Genomic DNA, 19278 nt, shown 5'->3' on the forward strand with positions numbered 1-19278 from the left:
TCAATAGTTGTTACTTTCACATCCAACACCTTACTAATCTTTTTGTAGCCCATTCCAGCTTTGTGAAGGTCAACAATTCTGACTCTGAGGTCCTGTGACAGCTCTTTGGTTTTACCCATGTTGGAGACTTGAAATCTGTGTGATCTGTCTGATTCTGTGGACAGGTGTTTTTCACACAAGTGATTAGTGAGAACAGGTGGCTTCAGGTCAGGTAACAAGTTGATTGGGAGTGTCTAACTGGTCTGTAAAAGCCAGAACTGCTAATGAATACTAAGGGATCAAATACTTATTTCACTCCATGAAATACAAATCAATTAATATATATTCCTTAGATTTATTTTCTGGATTTTCTTTTTAATATTCTGTCTCTCCATGTAAGAATACATCTACCATTAAAAGTATAGAATGATCATGTCTTTATTAGTGGGCCAACGAAGAAAATCAGCAAGGGATCAAATACTTCTTGGACTCACTGTATATATAAATATATATATATATATATATATATATATATATATATATATATATATATATATATATATATATATATATATATATACACACTTGTAAATATATATACTCTAAGTAAACTATAAAGTAACAGGACAATAATAATATATATATATTTTTTTTTCACTTATGTGTGTATGTGTATTATACTATATAAACTAAAGTATAGTATGGTTTACTTTATTTATTTATATATATATATATATATATATATATATGTATAGGGCTGGGCGATATGGCAAAAATACTGTATCACGATCTTTTATCACGATACATGTGATTACAGACTAAAAACATCAGTATCGACAGATTCTTCTAAACTACTACTCAGATCCTCTCCTGTACTGAATACAGTGGTTTATACTCAACATCTGCTGCTCTTCATCTAATGAACCCTTCAGTCTAATCACACTGTTAGTAATGTAACCTGCAGCTGATCAGTGTTTATTACACTAACAGTCTCCTCCATATCATCAGAAAAGTATACTGTTATCACAATATTAAAATGTATTATGATACGTAATCATCATATTGCCCAGCTCTACTATATGTTCTGTTATTTTATTAGGCATGTGCCATGTGGTGAAAAAGCCAGACGCAATCTGATAAGTGCTAAAATCTAAAGTCATGTTTGCTCTCAGTCAGAGAGTATATAGTCTTCAGATATGTAAATATATAACCACATGTATAAAATTCACTTAATCAGAGTCGCTTTCTGAACTGCAGAGTAATCATTAAGCTTTCAGATGGTTCTTTAAGTTATTGTGGTTCTGTCTGGTTCTATCGAGAGCATTGCTTTAACTTGAGAACCCCCTGAGGACCCTCTCGAGGTCTCATTCTTCTTCAGCTCGCCTTTCTCCTGCTCAGGTGTCCTTCAGGCTGTTTGTTGTTTGTTTGTTTTTGTTTCCTCTCTCTCCTCCTATCAGACCATCACTCCTCTTTCTTCTCCCGTCTTTTCCCCTGTGCTGAGTTCACCCAGCTCACAAATGTCAGGCGGTGTTTTGTCCTTGAGGAAATACTTTCTGTCCTGTTCCTCAACACTTACACCATCTGCACCATTATTCATCTACAGGCCGGTTAGGCTCGTTTATCAGCTGGTACATATTTATTACCAGTTTAGAATTATTCATTAATGGCTTTGGATTATTCAGTATAGACTAGGAATGATTCAGTATAGACTATGAATGGTTCAATATAGACTATGAATGATTCAGTATAGACTATAAATGATTCAGTATAGACTATGAATGATTCAGTATAGACTATAAATGGTTCAGTATAGACTATGAATGATTCAGTATAGACTATAAATGGTTTAATATAGACTATGAATGATTCAGTATAGACTATGAATGATTCAGTATAGACTAGGAATGATTCAGTATAGACTATGAATGATTCGGTATAGACTATGAATGATTCAGTATAGACTATGAATGATTCAGTATAGACTATAAATGATTCGGTATAGACTATGAATGATTCAGTATAGACTATGAATGATTCAGTATAGACTATAAATGGTTCAGTATAGACTATAAATGGTTCAGTATAGACTAGGAATGATTCAGTATAGACTAGGAATGATTCAGTATAGACTATGAATGATTCAGTATAGACTATGAATGGTTCAGTATAGACTATGAATGATTCAGTATAGACTATAAATGGTTCAGTATAGACTATAAATGGTTCAGTATAGACTATAAATGGTTTAATATAGACTATGAATGATTCAATATAGACTATGAATGGTTCAGTATCTACTATGAATGATTCAGTATAGAATTTGAATGATTCAGTATAGACTATAAATGATTCCATATCTACTATTAATGATTCAGTATAGACTATAAATGATTTCATATCTACTATTAATGATTCAGTATAGACTATAAATGATTCAGTATAGACTATAAATGGTTCAATATAGACTATGAATGGTTCAGTATCTACTATAAATGATTCAGTATAGACTATAAATGATTCGGTATAGACTATGAATGATTCAGTATAGACTATGAATGATTCAGTATAGACTATGAATAATTCAGTATAGACTATGAGTGATTTAATATCTACTATAAATTATTCAGTATAGACTATGAATGATTTAGTGTAGACTATAAATGATTCAATATAGACTATGTATGATTCAGTATAGACTTTCAATGATTCAGTTTAGACTATGAATGGATCAATATAGACTATGAATGATTCAGTATTTACTATGAATGATTCAGTATTTACTATGAATGATTTAATATTTACTATTAATGATTCAGTATTGACTAGGAATGATTCAGTATTGACTATAAATGATTCAGTATAGACTATGAATCATTTAACATCCACTGTGAATTAATTACATACTACTACTAGTAGTATCCACTATGAATTATTAAGTATCCACTATGATTTTTTTCTCTGTCTATTGCAAGCTACTAAGTATCTGCTATGAATGATTCAGTATTGACTATGAATTATTTAGCATCTACTGTGAATTCTTAAAAACTACTATGGATTATTCACAATCTACTATGAGTCATTCAGTATCCACTATGAACTATTCAGCATGCACCGTGAAATACTTATTATTGATGATTATTCAGTATCCACTATGAATCGTTCTGTATCTACTATAAATTATTCAGCACCCACTGTGAATCTTTCAGTAATTACTATGAATTATTGAGGAACCGTTATGAATTAGCGGGACTGAACCGCACGCAGGCTCCTGTAAATGTGAAGTGTGATTTCTCTGTGTTCGATCAGGCTGTCACTCCTCTCCTCCCTCTTTTCCTGTTTTTTCTCTTCTCTTCTGTTGTGAAGTTGCTCAGCTTTGGAAATGTCAGGGACGGTGTTTGTCCCTCAGGAGATGCTCTCTGTCTTCTCTCTCTCTCTCTCTCTCTCTCTCTCTCTCTCTCTCTCTCTGTAGCTCTGAAAGCTGTGAAATCTGAGAAAGCTCTGTTTGTTCTCGGCAGGGTCCCATCGAGAACGACGTGGTGATCCATGTGGCGCTCATTGCAGAGAGTCAGAGGTATGGATCCGTAGGCCCCTCGCTCGCTCACTCACTCACTCACTCACTCACTCACTCACTCACTCACTCACATACTCACTTGCTCGCTCACTCATTCACTTACTCTCTCACTTGCTCACTCGCTCACTCACTCACATTTACTCACTCACTCACATACTCCCTTATTTACTCTCTCACTTCCTTTCACCCTGTCTCGGTCTTTCTCCCTCCTCTAATTGCAATATATACATTAAAGGATTGCTGTATGTGTGAGTGTGTGTGAGTGTGTGTGAGTGTGAGAGTTATACTGTCACGTTTATTTAACACAGCTTGTCCCTGACTCCGCCCCTCCTTTTATCACACACACTCCAGCCTGGTAATCAGCCCTGCCCCACGCCGCCCCCTGCAGCCCTGACCAACTTACACACTCATTTAGAGTCTGACACCGCTGCTCTGTGCCTAACCTGCAGCGCACACACACAGACACACACACATACACACAGACACACACACACACACATACACACATACAGTGTGTTCAGCAGATTCAGCAGATTCAGCCAAAGCACTTCACTTCTGTTAATAGAGGCTTTAATGTGAGTATAATAATAATAATAATGATGATGATGATGATGATGGTGAAGCTATTTAGTTCAGGACAGGAGTCAGATAGTCATGCAGATATTCAAAAAAAAACACTGGATGTAGTCTGTCACCAGTCTCCTCATTAGAAATACTGGCTGGTGTTGCAGAGAAGTGCAGGAACTTTGTATGAATTTTGATATGATGCTGTTTCATAAATCACAATATTTTCACAAGTAGTTCAGCTGGATTCCCTGCAGTCTGCTGCTGAATGAGAAGATTCTGCTTCTGTGTTTAGGTTGCAGGTTTTCCTGAACACGTATGGCATCCAGACCCAGACCCCCCAGCAGGTGGAGCCCATTCAGATTTGGCCTCAGAAAGAGCTGGTGAAGGTACGACTGGTCACTCCACCCATCAGTCACAACAAATCCACTTTGTCATAATCGCCTGTCAATCACGCTGACAGTCAGTGTATTAGGCTCAATAGAGGAGTTATCAATCAGTCACTCTGCTCGAGACGGCCAGCGCATTATGTCAGATAATCAATCAGCGCTGTAAGTCAGGTAGTCAGGATCTTTCAAGTGCACTTGAAATATTGCAGATTGACCGTAAGCAGCCGCTGCAGCCCGATCGAGCGCTCAGAGCAGACCTGCCGCTCACTTCTATCAGCAGAGGCGTTCCAGCATCTGCTGTGCAGCCTAGCTTTCTAACGATCAGCCTAATCACCAGTACAGGGCTCCCGCATCCGGCACCGCAGCCCATCCCCACTGTCTCTGAGAGACGGCATGTGTATGCATATTACACTGCCCGGCCACTTTATTGGAAACATCTCCCTTACAGTGGAAGCACAAGCTCAGTGTTTCCAATAAAGTGGCCAGTGAGTGGATATGCACAAGGTAGGTGTTTCTAATAAAGTGGCCAGTGAGTAGATATGCACAAGGTAGGTGTTTCTAATAAAGTGGCCAGTAAGTGGAAGCACAAGCTCAGTGTTTCTAATAAAGTGGCCAGTGAGTGGAAGCACAAACTCAGTGTTTCTAATAAAGTGGCCAGTGAGTGGATATGCACAAGGTAGGTGGTTTTAATAAAGTGGCCGGTGAGTGGAAGCACAAGCTCAGTGTTTCTAATAAAGTGGCCAGTGAGGGCTCTGAGTGTGTATATGTGTTTGAGAGTGGTTGTGACTGTGTGTGGGTGTGTGTGGGCGGTCAGACCCTGCCATTAGAACAAGCTATTTACTGCAGTGTGGTTTGATAACTGTCAGAGCCAGTGAATTCACACTAACACACTCCTGTACACACTCCTGTACACACTCCCTTGCTGCTGTTGTCTTTGTGTGTGCTGCCCAGTAACTCTGCAGGCCCTGTGCTGTGCTGATTTCTGAATGTGTTGAATACTAATCTTTCTGTCTCTCTGAGGCTGTTTGTTCACTGTGTGTGTGTGTGTGTGTGTGTGTGTGTGTGTGTGTGTGTGTGTGTGTATAGGGGCTCTATTATGCCTGCCTGTTGGATGCTACCAGAGTGCCAATTACACACACCAGTGTGTTATTGCTGTCATTGCAGGATTGAAGCACCAAAGGTGACTCCGAACCACGGTTGTTCACCAGCCCGAGTGTGTTAGGGACATTATCAGGCAGTACTGGGGACACTGATTTGTCTTTGCTCTGTTAGTTTTCAATTAAATTAGAGACAAAAAGACACACAGAGGCGTCTTTAGTGATGATCAAGCGACTCATGCACATCACCAGCTGATCGTCTTCTCTGGTGATGCTCGGCTTCAGCTCCAGCCTGTTTCTTCTTTAATGGCACTCTGATCAAATGACTCACTTGAAATGTCCAGATGTCTAATCCATTAGATCAGGGCCTGTTTTCAGCCTGATCCAGCTCTGATCCTTTGTTTTTACCGCTGTGTTCTAGCAGAGCGCTCTTTGGCGTTCTCTAGGCACCATTGTTGGGGGTTGTCCCAGTCGGCAGCCGCGAGGGGCATCCTGAGAATGTAGCAGGACAGTTTCTCTAACATTGCGGCCACAGGGGCAGAGGGTTCGATCCCCTGGACCAGCAGGAAGTGAGGGCAGAGGAGTGGAGGGACGGCACACTGCAGAAAATCATATAATAAAAAGTGGTATTTTTGTTAAATGTAGTTTAGATAGTTAAGAATATTAAAATAGAATTAAATTTTCCATTTTCCATTTATTAGGTGTGTCTGATTACTGAAAATGTTTTATTCCACTGTCAGATTATTTGATCTGTTTCAAGCTTTATTTCTTGATAAAAACTGACCCCAAAACCTCCCAATTCACCCCTAAACCTCCCAATTCACCCCTAAACCTCCTAATTCACCCCTAAACCTCCCCAACCTCCCCCTATAACCTCCCAATTCATCCCTAAAACCTCCTAATTCACCCCTAAACCTCCCCAACCTCCCCCATAACCTCCCAATTCACCCCTAAACATCCCAATTCACCCTTAAACCTCCCTAACCTCCCCAATACCTCCCTGTTCACCCAAAAACCTCCCAAATAACCACCAAAACCTCCCCAACCTTCCCTCAATACCTCCCTGTTCACCCCAAAACCTCCCAGTTAACCCCTAAACATCCCAATTAACTCCCTAGCCTCCCCTGAAACCTCCCAGTTAACCCACAAAACCTCTCCAACCTCCCCCAATACCTCCCTTATTCACCCCTAAATCCCCAATCTCCCTCAAAACCTCCCCATTCACCCCAAAAACCTCACCGACCTCCCCCAATACCTCTCCATTCACCCCTAAAACCTACCCATTCACCCCAAAAACCTCACCGACCTCCCCATTCACCCCTAAAACCTCCCCATTCACCCCTAAAACCTCCCCATTCACCCCTTAATCCCCAATCTCCCTCAAAACCCCTTTTTTAACCTCCCTTTTATTCCACTGTCAGATTATTTGATCTGTTTCAAGCTTTATTTCTTGATAAAAACTGAATGATCAGTTATTGATAAATTATCTGCTAATATAATTAGATATTTTTAGTAGTTAAAAATCACTATAACAAAATTATAACACGATTGAAACCTCCCACGCTGCTGCTGGCTGTGTATAAAGTGCTGTAATTTCTACATGTTAAAAGTGCAATGTATAAAAATAGCATGTATTGAAATCTGAGAATTAGCATTTTAACCACATGAGAGTCCTCTGAGTTCAGAGGCAAATCTATCTACAATATTCCTTCCTAAATAAACCATCTTTTCCAGGCCATTGTCGGAAGCCCAGGCTGCTCTTTTGGCTCTTTTGGCCCTGAGGTGGTTTAAACACTTGAAAGGTTTGAGTGCTGATGAGTAAGATTGCAACATCGAATCTAATCGTCATCCTCAATAACGGCTGTAAGGAAAAATGGTTGGCAGTGAATCTTGTTATTGATTAGCTGAGCTTTGCGCTCCTCGTTTACATCACTTGATTAAAAGATGGGAATTTCAGATGGCAGGGTTGTACCCGACCCAAGAAGTCCAGAATATATGCTAATACTCCATTTTGGCACATAACTTTGGGCAGGGGGAGTGCTGGGAGTGCTGGGGATGCTATGAGTCATAAGGAGGTGCTGGAGGTGCTGGGAGTGTTGGAGGTGCTGGGAGTCACAGGGAGGTGCTGGGAGTGCTGGAGGTGCTGGCGCTTCTGGGAGTGCTGGAGGTGCTGAAGGTGTTGGAGCTGCTGGGAGTGCGAGGGGTTTTGGAGGTGCTGGGAGTGTTGGAGGTGCTGGGAATGTTGGAGGTGCTGGGAATGTTGGAGGTGCTGGAAGTGCTGGGAGTGCTGGAGTGCTGGAAGTCACAGGGAGGTGCTGGGAGTGTTGGAGGTGTTGGAGGTGTTGGAGGTGTTGGAGGTGTTGGAGGTGTTGGAGGTGTTGGAGGTGCTGGAGGTGCTGGAAGTGCTGGGAGTCCTGCAACCAGTGGTTGCGCGGCTAAACTGGTTCCCACCTCCAGGCAGTTGCTGTGGTGTTGCTATAGTTGACGCTAGGTGGGTGCTACAGTGTGGCAAGGTGATTGCTCTAGTATTTCAGGCAGTTGCCATGAAAGGTGATTGCTAAGCAGTTGCTAGGCAGTTGCTAGGGCATCTTAGGTTTAGTTGTATTTGTGTTATAATTAGGATTCCCATTAAATGCTATATCAATAGCCGCTCCATAGCCCAATAGACATACTGTACAAGACATACTGTACAAGACAAAAATAAACAAACAACATAAAAATGAAGAACAGTAAAAAAACCTCTATTCTGTTCAATATTTCTAAACCCAGCCAATGACCTATGACCTATTTGCCTAACTAGATAGAGTTTATTTTATTAGATATTAGCTTTATATTAATATTTTTATTAATTAAGATTTTAATATTTTTATAGATTATTTTTAAATATTTTAAGCAACAAGTAGGAGCTGGTAGGAGTTCCGCTTCTAATTTGAAATAATTACCTAGAAAATAAATCAATTAATTGCAGAAATAATCAGGTGGTTTCTATGGTGTCTAGGGTGGTTGCTCAGATGTTGCCAAGTGGTTGCTGTGGTACCCGTGTTGATGGTTTAAGTGGTATAAGTGTATTTGCATCATTGTTACATTTAATGGGTGCGTAAACCTTTGCAGCCCATTTGTTCTTGTGGGAAAACGGTTCTGCAAAAGTCTGTTGCTATGCAGAAACCATGTGTCCAAATACTTCAAAACACTGTAAATAAGCCTGCATCGCACAGGAGGCCAACAAGCTGGAGTGGGAAGGTGCGGATATCTTGAAAACTGCGTGGCGAAATATAATAAGAATGCTTTATAGTGTAAAACAACAACAATAATGATAATAATAATGATAATAATAATGATAATAATAGTAATAATAATAATAATGATAATAAAAATGATGATGACGATAATAATAATAGTAATATTAATAAAAATGATAATAATAATGATAATGATAATGATAGTAATAATAATAATAATGATAATATAATAATAAGAAGAAGAATATAATAGTAGTAGTAATAGTAATGATGATGATGACGATAATAATAATAGTAATAGTAATAATAAAAATAATAATAATGATAACGATAATAATAGTAATAATAATGATAATAACAATAATGATAATAATAATAGTAGTAGTAATAATAATAAAAATAGTAATAGTAATAGTAATAATAATAATAATAATAATGATAATAATAATAATAATGATAATAATAGTAATAATAATGATAATAACAATAATGATGATAATAATGATAATAATAATAGTAGTAGTAATAGTAATAATAATAATAATAAGCCAGAAAGCTCACCAGCTCATCTAACCTCTGAGAACTTCCACAAGAACCTGAAGTCCTACATATAAGTTTCTCTCCACAGGTCCGTGTGAGTGCAGTCAAGGCTGTGTGTTGCTCATTAGGCCGGTGTTGGCGTCTATCCAGCTGGAGTGTGTTATGGTACGTTGTCGTTCAGAGTGTGTAGGAGGCTGTACTGTTCCCACCGCTGTTTGAGTGGGAGAGACACGTTTGCTCGACACCTCACATTTTATGTGGCCCTGCTGATCTCGCCTGGCACGGCGGCACGACTGTCATACAGATAAAATGTCAGGGGTTAGACGAGTGTTCAGCAGACGCTCCGTTTACACCCGCCCCTCTCTGCTGGGAAACCCCTTAATCACTGAACCCTCTCTAACACGGCTTTCAGTTTCTGCGCTTGTCCGGCGTAACTAGGACTTCCTAACCATCACAGTTCTTCTTCTCTGTGTGGCCACAGGTGCCTGAGCCATGAGCCCCAGTGTTCAGCAGAAGACTCAGAAATAAAGAAATATTACTGTACTTTATTTATTTCTGTCATTTTAGCAACCAAAAACCAAAACCTCCCAAATAACCTCCGCAACCTCCTACAAAACCTCCCCAACCTCCCCCAAAACCTCCCCAACCTCCCCCCAAAACCTCCCCAACCTCCCCCAAAACCTCCCCAACCTCTGCAACCTCCCCCCAAAACATCCCCAACCTCCCCCAAAACCTCCCCAACCTCCTACAAAACCTCCCCAACCTCCCCCAAAACCTCCCCAACCTCCCCCCAAAACCTCCCCAACCTCCCCCAAAACCTCCCCAACCTCTGCAACCTCCCCCCAAAACATCCCCAACCTCCCCCAAAACCTCCCCAACCTCCCCCCAAAACCTCCCCAACCTCCCCCAAAACCTCCCCAACCTCTGCAACCTCCCCCCAAAACCTCCCCAACCTCCCCCAAAACCTCCCCAACCTCTGCAACCTCCCCCCAAAACCTCCCCAACCTCCCCCAAAACCTCCCCAACCTCCCCCAAAACCTCCCCAACCTCTGCAACCTCCCCCCAAAACATCCTCAACCTCCCCCAAAACCTCCCCAACCTCCGCAACCTCCCCCCAAAACCTCCCCAACCTCCCCCAAAACCTCCCCAACCTCCGCAACCTCCCCAACCTCCCCCCAAAACCTCCCAAATAACCACCAAAACCTCCCCAACCTCCCCCAAAAGCCTTCCCCCAAAACCTCCCCAACTTCCCCCAAAAACCTCCCAAATCACCCCTAAATCTCCCCCACCTCCCCCAAAAACCTTCCCCCAAAACCTCCCCAACCTCCCCCAAAAACCTCCCAAATCACCCCTAAACCTCCCCAACCTCCCCCAAAAACCTTCCCCCAAAACCTCCCCAACCTCCCCCTAAACCTCCCAAATAACCACCAAAACCTCCCAAATAACCACCAAAACCTCCCCAACCTCCCCCAAAACCTCCCCAACCTCCCCCAAAAAACTCCCAAATAACCACCAGAACCTCCCAAATACCCACCAAAACCTCCCCAACCTCCCCAAAAACCTCCCCCAAAACCTCCCCAACCTCCCCCAAAAAACTCCCAAATAACCACCAGAACCTCCCAAATAACCACCAAAACCTCCCCAACCTCCCCCAAAAACCTCCCCCAAAACCTCCCCAACCTCCCCCAAAAAACTCCCAAATAACCACCAAAACCTCCCCAACCTCCCCCCAAAACCTCCCCAACCTCCCCCAAAAAACTCCCAAATAACCACCAAAACCTCCCCAACCTCCCCCAAAACCTCCCAAATCACCCCTAAACCTCCCCAACCTTCCCACAAAACCTTCCCAACTCACCACAAAACCTCCCAAATAACCACCAAAGCCTTTCCAACCTCCCCAATACATCCCTAAACATCCCAATTTACCCCAAAACATCCCAATTCACCCCTAAACCTCCCCAACCTCCCACTAAAACCTCCCAATTCATCCCTAAAACCTCCTAATTCACCCCTAAACCTCCCCAACCTCCCCAATACCTCACTGTTCACCCTAAAACCTCCCAAATAACCACCAAAACCTCCCCAACCTCCCCTCAATACCTCCCTGTTCACCCAAAACCTCCCAGTTAACCCCTAAACATCCCAATTAACTCCCTAGCCTCCCCTGAAACCTCCCAGTTAACCCACAAAACCTCTCCAACCTCCCCCAATACCTCCCTTATTCACCCCTTAATCCCCAATTTCCCTCAATACCTCCCCATTCACCCCTAAAACCTCCCCATTCACCCCTAAAACCTCACCGACCTCCTCATTCACCCTCAAAACATCCCCAACATCCCCAATACCTCCTTATTCACCCTCAAAACATCCCCAACATCCCCAATACCTCCTTATTCACCCCCAAAACCTCCCCATACATCCCTAAAACCTCCCCATTCACCTCTAAACCTCCCAAATCTCCCCCAAAACCTCCCCTAAAACTTTCCCAAACTCCCCCAAAACTTCACCATTCATCCCTAAAGCCTCCCAAATCACCCCAAAACCTTCCCAACCTCCCCTAAACCTCCCTAACCTCCCTTATAACCTCTCCATTCACCCCAAAACCTCCCCTTTCACCACATAACCTCACCAACCTCCCCTAAAACCTCCCCATTCATCCTTAAAACTTCCCCATTCATCCCCAAAACCTCCCCCAAACCTCCCCTTTCACCTCAAAACACCCTCAACCTCCCCTTAAACCTCCTCAACCTCTGCAACTTCCTGCAAAACCTCACCATCCTCCCCTAAAACCTGGAGCAGAGCTGAAATCAGTAGCTGCACTGTTCACTTGTCTAGAGACCAGAACCTCCCACAGCAGCAGACCATCAGCACATCGAGAGGGAGAACCTGTGTGAATTCGATTGTTGTGCAGAACTTTCGCAGTAATGCGTTTCTGCGGTTTGATCAGATGGGGAAACGTTGGTTGGGTGCCTGTCTCCTCTTTGCTATTCCATGCACAGTTCACCCGAGATGCAGCAGCTCTTTCTTCACAGATACACACTCTCACCAAACACACACCTCAGCCTCGGCGCAATGACTGTTATCTTCTGAGCAATTTACACCCCGAACCCCGTGCTCGTGTTATGGGCCGCTTTAGCATATTGCCTCCACAGCGAGGAGCGTTCTGATTCGGTGGGTTCAAACTGTTTTTTTTTTCTTTTGTTTTTTGTTTTTTTTTTTCCTTTTTTTAATTTTTAGATGCGGCAGAGACCTCTAGTGGTGGCGAGGTGCAAGCGCAGGCTGGAAATTGGCTTTTAAGCGAATGCTGACAGCGTACTCCTACAGCAGAGCTCACACACAGGCAGGTTTCCTGCAGGCAGAGGCATGACAGCTGAATATTGATCGATACAGAGCAGTTTGGCAGCTCTGAACGAAGGGGATGGGTAAATTAGCGGACCCTCAGACAGTGTGTGTGCACGGCGTCTGCTGCTTTTCCACAGGAGTGTTTGAAATGGAGAGAAAGAGCGAGAGAGTATCGCCCCGGGTTGCAGTGAATCACCTCTGCAGCCGCTGTGTTGCTGTGTAAAGTGAAGGCATAGCTCCTGTGAGTGTCCACGTGCTGCTGTTTTCCCTGTGTGTGTGTGTGTGTGTGTGTGTGTGTGTGTGTGTGTGTGTGTGTGTGTGTGTGTATTGATTGTGCTGTCTTTCTGCCTTTAGCATTCACACCACTACCTTCTGTCTTCCTCTGCAGTGGGAATCTACTGAACACTCCGGCTGCTCCAGCTGTCAGAGTGCACTGGACGCTGTGTATCAGCATGTAGCTGGACATACTGCATCAGGTTGCACATACTAAGTGTCTATGTATGTATTTGTGTGTGTGTGTGTGTGTGTGTGTGTGTGTGTGTGTGTGTGTGTGTATGTGTGTGTTTCTCTAGGCATATCGCTTCCTGGCTGTCAATAAGAAGCTGGGGCTTAGTGGACGTCCAGAAAGGCCAGTGGGCTGCATTGGGACTTGTAAGGTAAGTGCAGTCTAAACACACACACACACACACACACACACACTTATTGACCATTACAGTAATAATACATACAGTTATGTGAACAAATTAGGACACCCCATGAAACAGCCTGTGTGTTCGAACCACCCACACATTTATAACTCCATCAAATGTGTAGAATTAGAAGCAGCTGCAGATGAGCCGCACATGGCTCGAGAGGAGTCTGATGTTTAGTCTGGAGATCACCGTCATGGCCAGATCCAGAGAGCTCTCTGAGGCCTCCAGAAAGAAGGGTGGAGATGCAGAGGAGTCTGGGAAAGGGTTTAAAAAAGATCTCAGAACAGTTAGAGATCAGCCGCTGTTCCACTGTCCACTAAATCATTTACAAGAGGAACAGCTGACCACCATGACCAGGTCAGGACGTCCCAGTAAGATCAGCCCAACAGCAGAACCACAGGATGAGTAAAGAAGGTAGAACAGGACTCTCTGGAGCAGATAAACATGATGAACCTATTGGCTCCATGCTGCATAATGTCAGGCGTGGGCTAGAGGGGTATAAAGCCCCCCAGCATTGAGGAGCTGTGGAGCAGTGAAAGAACTGTGCTCTCTGGAATGATGGTGATGGAGCTCCATCAAGAACTAAATGTTCTTGTTGAATTCAATTGATTCAAATCCTCACAGCAATGCTCCTCCTCCAAAATCTAGTAGAAAGCATTCCCTCTTCTCTGGACAGTAGAGACAGTTCCTCCAACAAAAGCAGGATCAGCTCTTTTTTATAGCCTTGATTTCAGAAGAAAGAATGAATGAGCAGGTGTCCCAATACTTTTGTCCACATAGTGAATAGTGAACTCCTCCACGTTCGCAGTGAATCACCCTCTTTTCTTCTTAGAGAGTCGCAAACAATAGCTGAGGAGGCTCCAGAGACGTCAGCCTGATATAAAGACATCTCATAAGGATGAAGATAAAACATCATCAAATAAAGACCTTGTTTGTTTGCTTCCCGAATCACAAATCCTGCAGACAATGAAAGGAGGAGAGTCTTGAAGGTGTTGTCATGGCAACAATTTTGGACCCCCCCCCCCCCTTCCATCCCACACACACACATACACACACTCATACACACCTTCCTAGCACCTCTAAAGCCTTTATTTATCTTTATGGTGTTAAGGGTTGTAGAGTAAACCAGCGATCGACCCGGGGAAGGCTTTCTGCTGGAGTTTGGAAGACGAGCATTGCTGTGAGAATTTGATTGCATTCAGCGACAAGGTCAAGATGTTGGATGATGATCATGCCCAACTTCCCCAACTCAACTACTGGATGGAGCTCCACCATCCATCATTCCAGAGAACACAGTTCCTCCACTGCTCCACAGCTCCTCAATGCTGGGGGGCTTCATACCCCTCTACAAGCCCACGCCTGGCATTATTAGGCAGCATGGTGCCTATGGGTCATGCTTATCTGCCCTAGGGAGTCCTATTCTATTGGCAGTACGTCTCTACTACAGGGACTAGACAAGCTGTGTATGTGTGTGCATTTGCACATCTGTGTCAGCAATGGGTGCAGCTTAAAGTAGCTGATTGCGTTCATTATGGTGTCCATAATTATTTGGACATGTGAATGACCGGGCAGGTCCGTTATCAGCTTCAGTGTCCACTAGTGAAAGCATGGGTATGTAGAGTCTCTCCGTTCATCACTGGACTCCTGAGGTTAGAGCTGACCGGTGCAGGAAGCTGCTGTAGACCCTTTTCGGTCATGTTATTGATAACCTTTACCGCACGTCAGTGATGCCTCATGCACCTCTGTGTTCGTAGGTAAGCAGTAAAGCTGCAAGCAGCCGTCCTTATTTCAGCTCGTCTCTCTGCCGAGAGTCTTCTGCAGCGTGCCTCAGTCTCTCTGTGAAGGACACGCCCAGATAAAATCAGTCATTAGTGGGAAACGGCTCAGATACGGTCTCCACCTCAGAGTCACCGGCGTGTTAGCCTCCTTTTAAAGGGCCTGTATTGTGTGTTTTTTGTTGTTTTTTCCTTTGAAGTCTAATTATCCTAATTACCACTTCCCTACATCTTTGTATCCATTCCAATGAAAGCACTGGTTGTTACCGTGCCTTTAAGAATGTGGTTCTGCCCGGTCCCGACACTACGAGGGTAAGGCCGGGTCCCCAGCTCCACCGCACCAGCTAACAGGCCCCTGTGCCGGACAACATCGCATCACCTATATCATCAACATATATACCATATTAACACTATAGCAACCACCTAGCAACATCTTAGCAACCAACAGCTATACTATAGCAACACCTTAGCAACCACCTAGCAACACTATAGCAACCACCTAGAAAAACCTTAGCAACCACCTAACAGTGGCTTAGCAACCAACATATATACCATATCAACACTATAGCAACCACCTAGCGAAACCTTAGCAACCACCTATCAGTGGCTTAGCAACCAACATATATACCATATTAACACTATAGCAACCACCTAGCAACATCTTAGCAACCAACAGCTATACTATAGCAACACCTTAGCAACCACCTAGCAACACTATAGCAACCACCTAGAAAAACCTTAGCAACCACCTAACAGTGGCTTAGCAACCAACATATATACCATATCAACACTATAACAACCACCTAGCGAAACCTTAGCAACCACCTAACAGTGGCTTAGCAACCAACATATATACCATATCAACACTATAGCAACCATCTAGCGAAACCTTAGCAACCACCTATCAGTGGCTTAGCCTGATCAGTGGCTGAGTTAAGTTAGATGACCTTCATCTCTCAGTGCTGATCACAGGAAGATCAAACATCCAGATGTTTGAACATGTTGGGGGTTTAATGGGGTGTCCTAATTTCTGCAGATGTGCTCTTTTCTGGTTGGCTATACTAAAACGTACAGTCTGAGACGCTGCACCATCAACAGCCTTCTCAGTGAAGTGGGAGTAGGTGGAGCTACACTACTGCAGCAGTGTGGACATGGTTGTGACATCACAACTCTTTCCTATTGAAGCTGGGTTTCCCTGCTCAGCATCTCTGGCTCCTCTTCCTGAAGCGGAGTGTGGGGAGTTTGGGGTGTTATCGTCTCTTTAAAGACCTGGGTGTTCAAGTACATCCTACAGGCTTCAGGAGTTTATAAGGGTTCTGCACTGGATTAGAGGATGATGGATGTATCTGTGTATGCTACACGTGTGTGTGTGTGTGTGTGTGTGTGTGTGTGTGTGTGTGTGTAAAGGTTTAAAGAGTATTTTTACTGCTGCAGCCTGACAGCTTTGCTAAAGTGGGTTTGGTCCTTTATTGTGTGCACATTACAGCTCGTGTGTGTGTGTGTGTGTGTGTGTGTGTGTGTGTGTGTGTGTGTGTAAGTGTTTAGAATGGATGGCTTGTTGTGCGCACTGTCTGAGCCAACGTATATGTCTACGATGCTATCTCGTCAATCTTGTGGGGTAATGCTCTCTCTCCCGCTCTCTCTCGCTCTCGCTCTCTCTCTCTCTCTGCTGCAGATTTATCGGATTCTGGGGAAGACTGTGGTGTGCTACCCGATCGTCTTTGATCTCAGTGACTTCTACCTGTCTCAGGACGTCATGCTGCTGATCGATGACATCAAGGTGAGCTGGAGTGATGTCACGACTGGCTGCTCTCTGAGAGCGTCCACCAGCCCCTCATTCATCACCTCCCGTTTCGAGGAGGAGGATGGATTGAAAGTGGCACGATGTGCCTCAGTGGAGATGGAGGTGGAGACTCCTCAGCTCGGCTTTCAGTCGACTCCGTCGGCCCGAGCGGCTGATGAGGAAGGAAAGCTGGAGGAGCCCCACTCTAAAATGTGGACTTCTAAAGTTTATCAGATGTTAAATATTTATATTATAAATATATAATTTATACAAAATAAAATCCAGAATTTATTTTAAATAAATTTACATCCAGAATGAAGTTTTAATATATAGAAAGAAGTTTTTATAATCAGTTATATCCAGAATCAATACATTTCTATTGAAATTAATATTAATAATAATATTACTAATTAAGGAAGTAGAAGAAAGAAGGAGTTCATTTCTAGTTGAATTTACATTCAGAATACAGATTTTAAATATATAAAATTATTTCTTATACTATTAATATCCAGAATAAACTAAAATCCAGAATATGATCATTTATAATTATAGTAAATAAATAATTAGAATTAAAGTTAAATTAATGATAATATATATAAATTAATATACTCACTACATTTCTAGTAAATTCTGTATCCAGAGTAAATTTCTAATGAAATTAACATCCAAAATGTAGTTATATTACATATATTACACAATATTATATATTAAAGTTAACAGTGGAGTAAAGTTTTACATATAGAAAGTTTATAACTAATATCTAGAATAATGTTCTACTGAAATGAATGTCCAGGATGAAGTTATTTATGAATATTCAAATTAACTTTATAAATAAAACATCTAATGATATGTTTTGGGGTCAGTGTGCTATTGATGTTAATATGATGATCAGTGTAAATAAAGTGGGGCCTCTAACATAGATGTGTGCAGTAACTGAACACTACTGTTATTTTCATTATGCTGGACTTAGAGGCTCTGTTTTAACTCTATTTTTACTGTTTTAACTTAACTGTGTTTTAACTCTATTTTTACTGTGTTGTAACTGTTACCTGTGTTTTAACTGTTTTAACTCTATTTTTACTGTTTTAACTGTGTTACCTGTGTTTTAACTGTGTTTTAACTCTATTTTTACAGTGTTTTAACTGTTACCTGTGTTTTCACTGTGTTAAATATGTCTTAACTGGGTTTTAACTGTGGTAACTGTGTTACCTATGTTTTAACTGGGTTTTAACTCTGTTTTAACTGTGTTTTAACTCTATTTTAACTGGGTTTTCACTGTTTTAACTCTATTTTTACTGTGTTTTAACTATGTTACCTGTGTTGTAACTGTGTTAAATATGTTTTAACTGGGTTTTAACTCTGTTTTAACTGTGTTTTAACTCTATTTTAACTGGGTTTTAACTCTATTTTAACTCTATTTTAACTGGGTTTTAACAACGTTACCTGTGTTTTCACTGTGTTAAATATGTCTTAACTGGGTTTTAACTCTGTTTTAACTGAATTAACTGGGATTCACTGTGTTACCTGTGTTGTAACTGTGTTTTGTTGCAGAATGCCCTGCAGTTCATTAAGCAGTGCTGGAAGATGCCCGGACGGCCTCTGTTCCTGGTCCTCATCAGAGAGGATAACATTAAGTACAGTCTTTCAAACTACCCTCATCTATCACCCAAAACAAACTAGCCTCAGCGCTGATGTAGTTTAGTGTATGTGTCTAATTGAGCTGCTGTTGCAGATTTGGGCAAGCTCTACAGAGCACTGGCTAATTTCCCATTCAACCTAATGAGAGCCTGTAGAGCACTGAGGGCCTGATCTACTGAGCCTTCTGTGCCAGTTTCAGGGCAAACAGGGCACATTCTGCCCCTGTGTGTTATACAAAACTGGCCCCGGAGACTAAACAAACAGTCTGTCGGTAATCTGATTCAATATTAATAACACTCTACTGTAGGTATTGTGATATACACTGAGGAGGCGGAGCTACAGTCTCTCATTAGGGTGAATATTAATAATGCTCTAAATGTAGGTATTGTGATATACACTGAGGAGGCGGAGCTACAGTCTCTCATTAGGGTGAATATTAATAACACTCTAAATGTAGGTATTGTGATATACACTTAGGAGGCGGAGCTTCAGTCTCTCATTAGGGTGAATATTAATAACGCTCTAAATGTAGGTATTGTGATATACACTGAGGAGGAGGAGCTACAATCTCTCATTAGAGTGAATATTAATAATGCTCTAAATGTTGGTATTGTGATCTACACTGAGGAGGCGGAGCTACAGTCTCTCATTAGGGTGAATATTAATAAC

At 42.3% G+C, this 19278-nt stretch overlaps 1 protein-coding gene across 3 annotated transcripts in view; it reads left to right on the forward strand.

Moving 5' to 3' along the window:
• phkb (phosphorylase kinase, beta) overlaps positions 1 to 19278 on the forward strand; it is a 124863-nt gene that overhangs the window by 74691 nt on the left and 30894 nt on the right. For all 3 annotated transcript variants that reach the window (XM_072671609.1, XM_072671608.1, XM_072671607.1), the window contains 5 exons: positions 3495 to 3550; positions 4410 to 4503; positions 13294 to 13377; positions 16864 to 16968; positions 18523 to 18605. In XM_072671609.1, the coding sequence (XP_072527710.1) occupies positions 3495 to 3550; positions 4410 to 4503; positions 13294 to 13377; positions 16864 to 16968; positions 18523 to 18605 (422 nt within the window). The remainder of the gene's footprint in view (positions 1 to 3494; positions 3551 to 4409; positions 4504 to 13293; positions 13378 to 16863; positions 16969 to 18522; positions 18606 to 19278) is intronic.

The sequence above is a fragment of the Salminus brasiliensis genome, chromosome 25, assembly GCF_030463535.1.
Source record: "Salminus brasiliensis chromosome 25, fSalBra1.hap2, whole genome shotgun sequence".
Classification (NCBI taxonomy): domain Eukaryota; kingdom Metazoa; phylum Chordata; class Actinopteri; order Characiformes; family Bryconidae; genus Salminus; species Salminus brasiliensis.